Source organism: Alligator sinensis, unplaced genomic scaffold, assembly GCF_000455745.1.
Source record: "Alligator sinensis unplaced genomic scaffold, ASM45574v1 scaffold1509_1, whole genome shotgun sequence".
NCBI lineage: Eukaryota > Metazoa > Chordata > Crocodylia > Alligatoridae > Alligator > Alligator sinensis.
The window spans coordinates 808,776-818,522 of record NW_005842711.1 but is presented as its reverse complement, the minus strand read 5'-3'; the positions used below and the strand labels follow the sequence as shown (position 1 = coordinate 818,522).

At 61.7% G+C, this 9,747-nt stretch overlaps 3 protein-coding genes across 6 annotated transcripts in view; 2 read left to right on the top strand and 1 right to left on the bottom strand.

Moving 5' to 3' along the window:
* The first annotated feature begins 4,085 nt into the window (after window positions 1-4,085).
* On the top strand, window positions 4,086-7,819 carry PCP2 (Purkinje cell protein 2). Its single transcript, XM_025216203.1, has 3 exons — window positions 4,086-4,154; window positions 4,318-4,472; window positions 7,140-7,819. The coding sequence occupies exons 1-3, from the start codon at window positions 4,091-4,093 to the stop codon at window positions 7,290-7,292; spliced, it is 372 nt and encodes a 123-aa protein (XP_025071988.1). The 5' UTR covers window positions 4,086-4,090; the 3' UTR covers window positions 7,293-7,819.
* Window positions 7,820-7,943: 124 nt separating this feature from the next.
* Window positions 7,944-9,353, bottom strand: PET100 (PET100 homolog). 2 transcript variants are annotated; one of them, XM_025216201.1, is made up of 4 exons: window positions 9,205-9,353; window positions 8,610-8,677; window positions 8,415-8,447; window positions 7,944-8,233 (listed from the first exon to the last, which is right to left on the bottom strand). In XM_025216201.1, exons 1-4 carry the CDS (start codon window positions 9,316-9,318, stop codon window positions 7,969-7,971), a joined length of 480 nt encoding a protein of 159 aa, XP_025071986.1. In that variant the 5' UTR covers window positions 9,319-9,353; the 3' UTR covers window positions 7,944-7,968. The 2 variants fall into 2 exon arrangements, with proteins under 2 accessions (XP_025071986.1, XP_006034275.3); XM_006034213.3 differs by having other exon boundaries at window positions 7,946-8,233; window positions 8,591-8,677; window positions 9,205-9,349.
* Window positions 9,354-9,452: 99 nt separating this feature from the next.
* XAB2 (XPA binding protein 2) overlaps window positions 9,453-9,747 on the top strand; it is a 10,858-nt gene continuing 10,563 nt past the window's right edge. For 2 of the 3 annotated variants that reach the window (XM_006034212.3, XM_014524955.2), the window contains exon 1: window positions 9,453-9,631. In XM_006034212.3, coding sequence (XP_006034274.1) covers window positions 9,581-9,631 — 51 coding nt within the window. In that variant the 5' untranslated portion in view covers window positions 9,453-9,580. The remainder of the gene's footprint in view (window positions 9,632-9,747) is intronic. The other variant, XM_025216199.1, reaches the window with a different exon arrangement.

The window sequence follows — 9,747 nt, the reverse complement described above, 5'->3', positions numbered from 1 at the left end:
TGGGGGGGGGGGGGGTGGCTCTGGGCTTATGTAACCCCTCCCCTCCCCTCCCAGCTGTCTCATGGCTCTGCCCCAATTAAGCCTCATTTCCCTAATGACTGGCCAGGCTCCAGTGCCCAGCTGGGCAGTTATGGTGGGGGGCACTCCCTGACATTGGCGGTGCAGGGCAGCCCCTCCGGTGGGGGCAGAGGGGAAATCTCCTCAGACACCTGGGTCCTTTTCTCACCCCTGCCGCGTGCCTGGGGTGAGTCTGGGCCTAAGCCATGCCTCAGTTTCCCCAGCTACTGCCCTGGGGTGGCAATGGGGAGGGTTCTGTTCCCTCAGCCCTATGGCATTGCCATAGCAACCCACTGCCTTCACGCTCTAGTTCCCAGCTCCTGCTACCACCTCCCCCTGCCCCCAAGCTGGGGCAGTTGCCATGGAAACCCCACGAGGGAGGGTCCCCTAGGGGTCCCAGACTCTTGCTAACAAGCCCCAGTGGGAAGTGGGGGGGCAGCGCCAGCCCCTCCCCCATCCCAGGCAGCACTGGTCCTGCAGGCTCGCACGGGCAGTTCCAGCACCTGTTGGGCTGGGGGCACTGGTGGGCTCCCACCCCCCTGGGCACCGTACAGGTAGGGAGATGGGGACAGTGCCCGGCAGGGAGGGGCATGAGGCTGACTCTCCAGGCTGGGTCAGACCCCCCAGGTTGGGATGGGGGGCGTGTTAGGAGTTGCACAGACCCACCCCCAGGCCTGGATCAGGCCATGCCAGGTGCTGTCCAAACCACCCAGACCAGGATCAAGGGGTGCTAGGAGCTGTCCAGATCCTCAAGGCCGAAATTGGGGGCTGAGGCTGACCCCAGCTCTGTTTCCCCCCCCCAAACAGGAACCACTGCCCGTGGCAGCACAGGGAGATGCCAGCCCAGGTAGGAGGGGATGTGGCAGTGGGCAGGGGGACACTAGGGGTTTGATGGAGGGGTTCCTGAGTGGGGGGGTGCTGGGTTCACAGGGTGGGGCACACTGGTGCTGGAGGAGCCATGCTCATGACCCCTGCTCTCTGACCCAGGTGCTGAGGCCAAGGGGTGGCAAAGCCCGGGCAGGGGCGCTGTCCCGGCTGCTGCGCCCTCTCCGTATCCTGCGCTCGCCTGGGCACCACTACCAGCCCCTGCCCAGTGCCTTCCTGGACGATGCTGAGGCCCAGCGCCGCTACACCCAGCCCCATGCCCTCATGCAGGTGTGTGCTCCCCACCTCACATTGCTCTAAGCCCCTGGCACCTGGGCCCAGCTGCTTCCGCCAGTGCCAGGCAGTGCTCATGCACGTGTGTGTGGATGTGGGGGGGGTGGGAGGGGCTTAGCCTGTGCCCCCTCTGGGATTGTCCTAGGCCCTGCATGTGTCTGTTCCCCGGTCCCTAGCCTGGCCTGTCCTTGCGTGTGTGTGGGGGGGGGGTTAGTAGAGGTAGGGAGGGAACCCAGGCATCCAGCTCTGACCATTTAGCTGTACTCTTCCCAGCTGAGGGGAGAGAGCCCAGGTGTCCAGGTCCCCAGTGCCTGTGCCCCCAGGTCTAACCACTGAGCTCCACTCCCAGAGCCATGGGGCCCTCCATCTCCTTGGTCCCGGGCCTCAGGGGAGCAGGGGGCAGAATGGTGAATAGGGACCATGGGGCTGACACCACACAACCCAGGCAGCTGCGTCTTCTTTCTCATACTTTCACTTACACTCAGTTGTGCATGAGTCACCTGTTCACACCGTCTCACCTCAGTTTGCATGCACATGTGCACACATGCATGCGCGCACATATATGCTCTTGGAGGATCCTGTTTTTGCGCACACAGTGGTACACCTACCTGGCCAAAGCACATGGGGGCTCACAGACCCTCACCCATGCGCACGCACACACATTTGTGCACACGCCCCTGCCAAGGTTCACATGTGTGTGCACTCACATGAAAGTGTATGTGGGCACTTGTGCACACGCATATACTCGTGTGTGCACATGGACTGGTGCACAGCCAAATGCTCACACTCTTGGTTGCACCCTCTCACCAATGTGCACATGTACTTGCATGCTTCTTCACACTTGGCAATGCATGCACATGTGCATGTGCACACACATACACCCCCCCCATGCTCACATACTTGTATGTGTACAGATACACTGATATGCGCACATATGTGCCCATAGGTGATGGGTGGGGAGTGCACAGGGCACGTGCCCCCCCAGATTTCTGTGCCGATGGGTGTGGGGCTGTAGCCCAGCTGGAGCTAGCACCTAGCAGCAGTGGGGGTGGTGGTGGCATCGGAACAGAATTGAGCCCGACCCCTCCCCCCAACACAAGCATTTGCTGTGTGTGTGCTGCCCCTTGTTCGCGGATGCTAAGCTGTGAGTACACACATGCTTATTGCTGTACATATGCTGGCACGCACAAACATTTGGCACATTGCACCCACAAACACATGTGCATGTTCCCCAATGCACAGACCCCTATACACTTTTTGAAAAGCATATGCACACTCCCACAAACATGCGTGCAGACTTCTGTCCAGCTATGCTCATGCATTCATTGATGTGTGCATACCCATGAGCTCGGTCACTCACCAATGTGCACACATTTACACACCCTTATCCCCACCCTCATGGGTACGTCTGTGCATGCAAATGCTTTTTCATATGGACTTACCCATGTGTTCATACATGCTCCCCATGGTGCAGGCATGTGCACACACATGCACACATGCATTGCTGTTCCCACCTACAATGCATGCCTGCCTGCCAATGTCTGTTCATGCATGTATGCACACTTGCTCATTTACACATGCTGTTCATGGCTTGTGCATACACATTCATTGATGAATATATGTGCATGTGCACACACTTGTTCATGCACAGTCACTGATGCATGTGCACACATACTTGTTCACACATGCTCACCAATGTGTGCATGTGTGTACTGGCATACTTGTGTATATACACACACCCATGTGCTCACCAATATATGCATGCTTATGTACAGGGATACTTGTGCACACACATACATGCTCACTGATGTATGAACCCATGTGTGCATATGTGTTCCTGCACACTCCCCTTGCATATGCACATGTGTCCATGCTCCCACCTGCCCATGCCTTCTTATGAGGGGCTGGGGGCTTTGGGAGACAATTATCCGGGATAATCTTTATGCAGATTATGGGATCGGGGGCTGGAGCAGATTGGCTGCTGCTGCTGGTTATTAAATATGGATTTGGACCTGGGGGGGCGGGTGTCTATAAAGGGGCCAGAGCTGGCACTGGTAGGGCAGGGCAGGACAGGGCAGGGGGCTCCAGCTCTGGTGCTGGCCCGATGACAACATTGGAGGCCAAGGCTGAAGAGGAGAAGGCGGCCGCAGCCCCGGGCTCCAGCCCCTCCAGCGGGGTGAGAGGGCAGCTATGGGCATAGGGGTGTGGGGGGCAGGGCCCCATTCCACTAGGCTGGGCCCATCCCTAGAATCAGTTGCATTGCCAGTGGCTGAGCCCCCCCTCCCACTTCCTGGGGGATGAAGCCCTCCCCACCAGGGAGGCTGCTGATTGGCTGGGAGGAGAGAGAAGTATTGTCCCCTCTGTGGGGTCCCAGAGCCACAGGGTTGGAGGGGAGGGCATGGACCTGGCCCCTATCCTGCCCTCTGGGCCTTGGTTGGATCTCCTTGGAGCTGAGACTGGGATCCAGTAGATGAGAGCTAGGAGGGCCCAGGAGCTGGGACACCTACCTGGGTTTACTCTTCAGCTCTGGGTGCAGGTTGGGGCTGAGTGGGGGGCAAGGTTAGTGCTGGGCTGGGAGCACGGATGCCTGGGTTCTCTCCCATCTCTGGGAAAGGCATGGAGTCTTGAGGTGGGGGAGCGTTAGAGCAAGGAGGTTAGAAGCCCAGATGCTTGGGTTCCCTCCTTGGCTCTGGGTGAGGAGTGAGGTCTGGAGCAGGGAGGGGCTGACAGCCTGGACACCTGGGTTCCATGCTCAGCACTAGCCTCCCTTGCAGGGTTGGGAGCAGGGGGAGGGCTGTGCTGTGCTGTGCCCCACCAGTGCCTGGGACCTGCTGCCAGGGCCCTGGATCTGCTGAGCCACGTGCAGGGTGGCCGCATGGATGAGCAACGCTGCCACCTGCCCGGCACCCACGCCTCAGCTGGTCCCAGCCCTGAGACCCGTGAGTCCCAGGGGTGGGGTGTGGGAATGAGGGTGGGGAGAAGGAGCTTGGTAGGGCAAAAAATTAACTTGGGGGCTTGGGGGGCAGTGGGGGCCTACCCAGATGCATTCTGGGAGGCCTTAATAGTCAGGACCCCCTGTCTAATCTCTGACCCCCCCTGCAGGGGAGAGCCCGAGCCCCCAACCCGAGATGGACTCCTTCCTGGAACTGGTGGCCAGCAGCCAGGGCCGGCGCATGGACGACCAGCGCGTCAGCTTTGCCCACCTGCCCGGCTTCCAGCCTGCCGAGCGTGGGCCCCCCACCCCCACCCCGCCCAAGGTGAGCATGGGCCATACGTGTGCCATGGCGGGGGTGCTGAGCAGGGCTGTGTTCCCTCCCCTCCAGCTTTGTGCCCCCTTGGAGTGGGAGGAGGGTGGGAGGGTCCTTTCTGCTCCCAAGGTGAGGAGAGAACCCAGTTGTTTGGCTCCCACCCCTGTGCCCACCCAGTAGGCCTTGCTGCCAAAGCAGTGTGGGGACCCAGGTGTCCTGGCTCCCAGCCCCCTTGAACCCCTGCCTCAACCTTCCAGAGAGCGAACCCAGGTGTCCTGGCTCCAGGGTCACAGCCGCCCCCAGCCCTGCTTGGTACTGCCTGGGCTGTGACCAGTTGCCAGGGTCTCTGGTGCCCAGGGTACGCTACTACTGAGCCCTTTGTGTGTCCTGGGTGCAGCTGGGACCTAGGGCAGTCACCCCTCGTGCCCCACCCCCCTAGGTAACTGGGCTTGACTGTGCCCTGGCATCAACACTGCATGCTGAGGTTAACCAGCTGGGAGCCCTCAAACCAGCTCACCCACCCCCTAACCAGGTAACCATCCCACTAACCAGTTGAGACCACAAACCAGCTCACTAGCTCCTTAACCAGCCAGGCACCCACTAACCAACTCTCTCTCTGTCTCCCTTGTGCCCATCTGGAGCTCCATTTATGTGTCCTGTCTGTTGGGGCTGGGCATGCATGTGCTTGTCACTGGGGTGGAGGGGGGTGTTGCCCAGAGCCATGTTGTGTCCTCGTGGGTTGCTCTGGGAGGCAGAAGCTAGGGCTGGGGGACAGAGCTTGAGCTGGGGACACATGCATGTATACATGCACATATATAGAGAGCACGGATCACCCAACAGGGGGCAGCAGCACACACATGCCCATGTGTACATCTGCACGCATGTAAAGACCTGACTAGTGCAGGTGTACACATGGGCATGCACCCCCCCATCCCAGCAGGGGGCAGACACGTGTGCGCGCGCGCGCACACAAACACACACACACGCACGCACTTGAGTCCAGTGCAGCCCCAGTCCAACAGGGGCAGACATGCACATGTGCACACACATGCACACGTGTGTGTGCATGCATGTGCACGTGTGCCCTAGGGTGCGGGAAGGGGCCCCTGCTCCTGCCTCCCGCAGCCCTGTCCACATGTCTCCATGTGTGCCCAGTGTGGGGAGGCCAGAGGGCAGTGCCCAGGCAGGGTCAGTGCCCAGTTTCCTCTGTCCGTCCCCCAGCTTCCCCCCATGCACACTGCCACGGACATTTCTTCCTCTTTGCAGAAGTGAGTGTTGCTGCCATTGCCTGCGTGTACATCGCACCCAATAAAGACCTGCTCTGGCCCCGCCTCTGTATCCATGTAGCGCCGGCGGGGGGCAGGGGGGCTGGGACTGAGGGCAATGGAGGGGGTCACTTGGCTAGAAACAGCCTGGGGTAGCTGCACAGGTGCATCACACATGTGTACAGACATGTACACACCTGCAAGTGAGGCAGGAGAACAGGGGTGTCACACACTTGTACACACTGGCACATAAGACAGGAACACAGGGGTGTTGTACACGTACAAACAACTGCACATGGGGTAGGAGCACAAGGATGTTGCACATGCATGCAGTCAGCATGTACACACCTACAGAGCATGTGAACACACTCACATACACACAGCATGTGAATATACACATATACATATGCTTGCACTAACCCGAGGCGCACACCACATGGATACGCCCTTACAGTCACATGACAAGCGCAGTGCCTACAGGCATGCTCTCTCTCACACACACACACACACAACCATGACCAGCACATCACATGCATGCACGCTCAGGCATTCACCCACACACTTGCTCACCCCCCTTCAGACTCTCAGCTTGGCTCAGAGTCCCTCCTCTCTGGCCAGTGGGGGTCTAACCCCTGCCTGCCCCCAAGTGTACCGATGGGGATCTGTCCCATGTGGGGGGATGTCTCCACCCCCCTCTAGGAGCTGGATGCAGAGCTTGGCCTGAGCCCCCCACCCCCAATAATCCCCTCAAGCCAGGGATGTTCTGATGCTGGGGCCTGGCCCCCAGAGACCCCTGGCCAGCTGATGGGGTGGGAGGGTCCCAGAGCAGGGTGCAGTTCTGGTGCGGTGGGGCAGGGCCATGTCAGCCTGTGGGTCGGGTAAGCTTATGGGGGTTGCATGCGGGCACATGCGTAGATGCATGATGCATACTTACATGCAGTCACACATCTGGACACAGGCACATGTATACACCAATGCACACCCATATACTGATGTGGGCACATTTGCACATACATGCGCAAATGTGCATGCATATATAAACATGTGCACATGCAGAACAACAGCTGGGGAGTGGGGTGGGGGGCTGGGGTGGCAGCAGTTATCCCTGCAATGTGCAGCCTCCAGTGCTAACAGTGCCCACCCCCTCCACTATCAGCCCTGGGTGCCCCAGGAAGCTCTGACCAGCAGTGCCAGGCCTTGGGGAGCACCTGCCCCCCCTGCCCGAGAGCAGGGACTAGGGTGGGGTTGGTGCCCATATTGCTAGCTGCCTGCCTGGGCCAGGGCCCAGGCTGGGGGAGCTGGGCCCCCCCCCAACTGAACCTGCCACCAGGAGCTGCTGACATCTGGGCACCAAGTGTATGTCTGTGTCTGTGTGGTCCAGCTCACACTGATGCCTGTGTTTCTCCTGCAGGAGGGCGAGGCCCCCGCCCACCCCAACACCGTGGCCCTCCTGGACCCTCCCATCACACCCTCTGAAGACTACTTTACCCTCATCCACCGCATCCACCAGCACCAGTTGCAGACCACTGGTGCCTGGCTCCGCAGCCCCCCTCACCTGCCTTAGTTCTTCCCACCCTCCATCAACACTCCCCAGAAGCCCCCCCACTCACCTGTGTCCCCATAATATCCCCATCAACCCAATATGCCCCTCACCCACCCCCTTCCACCCTCAATACTTTTCCTACCGTCCAGCAGCTACCCCATGAGCTCCAGGCCCTGCCCCAGTATCCACCCACCTAAACCCTGAGGTCCCACAAGTGCCCTCCCTTCACCCCAGTGATCCCAACCCCAGACTCGCCCAGGCCTCTCGCTGCAGCACCTTGGGTCTGAACTAGGGACCCTAACCCCTGGATGTGGGGGCAGATCCCCTTCCCCCAGCAGGGGCCAAAGGCCTGGCTGGGAGGTATTGAGGGTCTCTTCCCTGCACCCAAAGGCTGGAAGGTTGAGGGGGGTGGTCTCCCCTTGCCCTCTGCACGTGCCAGCACTACAATAAACTAGTCTTTGATGAAAGCAGGTGTGTGTATGTGGTGCTGGTGGGTGCGGGCATGGTGGGAGTGGTGGGGTGAGGGGACCGCCCAAGGACCAGCTTGGCAGAGGCAAGGGTAGGCAGGCTGCTCCAGCTCCTCCACAGTGTCTTGCTACAGCTCCAAGCCCCCCAGCCCCTTGGGGCTGGTACCAGTAGGGAGAGGGGCGGCAGCATTGTTAGGCTCAAGAGTGAACATGTTAACTCCCAGCTTTATTTATGGAATGGCTGGAACACAGGGGCCACTCACAGGCAGTAGAGGGTTGTTACCCACTGGGGGCCCCAAGGGAATGGGGAGCCCTATCACACCTCTGCAGCCCTGTCCCCCCCGCAGCACCCATCCAAGGGGCTGAGCCCTGCAAGCCTCTTGGGGTGTGGGGAAAGGGTGTCCCTTGGGAGCCTCATTCCCGAGGTGCCTGCAGGAGCCGCCGCTCTTCTTGCTGGTTCCGGATCTGTTCCTTGAAGGCTTCCATCTGCTGGTGCTGGTGGGGAGGAGAGAGAGCATCAAAAGGGTAATTGGCCAGGGGGGAGGGAACACGACAGTTCCCATCTGATGGAGCAGCCACCCCCGCCCTGCCGCCCCTCAACCCAAACTTCTGGGGCTGGGCATGCCCCCACCCCTGAAGCCAGTCTGGGCTTACAAAGCAGTAGGAGTAGGCTCACCTGGAGGGGGTCTTCTGGCGGGTAGATCTCTCTCTGCCGAGAAAGGGAGAAAGGGCTTATGTGCCTCTGAGCAGAGACTGGCCCGGCCAGGGTTGCACCAGCCTGTCCCCACACTGGTGCAGGGATAGGGGCAACCCCCGCCCTGGAGCCCAGGAGTCCTGCCCCCCCTCGCCCACCTTGCGCTGGATGACATACTTCTCGAAGTACTCGGCCTGGTTAGAGATCCAGAACATGGCCACGGGGAAGGACAGGTACAGCGTCATCTGCAGGGGAGGTTAGCGTGGGGCAGGGGCAGCGTACCAGACCCCAGCTCAGCGAGGGGAGCCGGGGCAGCAGCCAACAGGCCCTGGGCTCCTGGGCTGTGCAGGAGCCCATGGGCATCTCTGGGCCGTGGCCAGGCTGGGACGGGGCTGTCCCGGCGGGACACGGATCCGGTGGGCCGGGCGCACGGGGTCCCAGCTGGGCCAGGCCCGTCCGGGCCCCGCGGCCCCGACCCTGACCCAGGGGAGGCCGAGGGCGGGCAGGGCCCAGCGCGGGGGGATGATGCACCACAGACCTCAGGGGCCAGCGAAACCCCCGACCGCTGACCAGGGGGAAGCGGCCCCCGCCCGGACCCCCGGGCTCAGCCCAGGCAGCAGCATCGGCCCAGCCCCGGCGGCCCGGGCTTCATAGGTGTCTGAAAGGCCCGGGGGGAGGCAGGGACCCGGACGCCTAGGTCCCCCTGGCACGGGGAGGGCGGGGTGGAACCCAGTCGTCCCGGACCCCACCCCAGCGCGGCCGCGGCACCGACCCGTAACACCTCCAGCTTCACCCCCATGGCCGCGGCTCCACGTCCGGCGCTTCCGCCCGTCCTCTCCCCGCCCCGCGGCGGCCGCTTCCACCCTCCCGCATCCCGCAACTCCATTGGTTCGCACCTCGGCGATGGCGGCACTCATTGGCTACGGCAGCGGCGAGGCGACACCCCCGTCCCGCTGCCCAAAGGAAAGATGGCGGCCGGAAGCCCACGGCCAGCTCCTGGGGGGCGGGCTCTCGCTGCAAGCGGCCAACAGACGGGCGAAGGGCGGTGACGCGAAAGGAGGGTGACATAGACATCATCTCAGTGCGCTGCGGCCTGCTCGGGGCGAGGCGGCCTGCTCGGGGAGAGGCCGGAGCTTGGCGGGGTCGCGATGCCGGATATGGAGACGCCGGGAGCAGTGGGGCGGACCGACCTCGTCTTCGTGAGTGCGGGGTGGGGCCTGGGACCCGGGGCGTCACTTCTGGGGCGGGGTGCTCCTCGCCCGGGACACCCAGGGCCCCCTGAGCTGGGCCCCGCCCCCCCGGATGCCCTTTGACC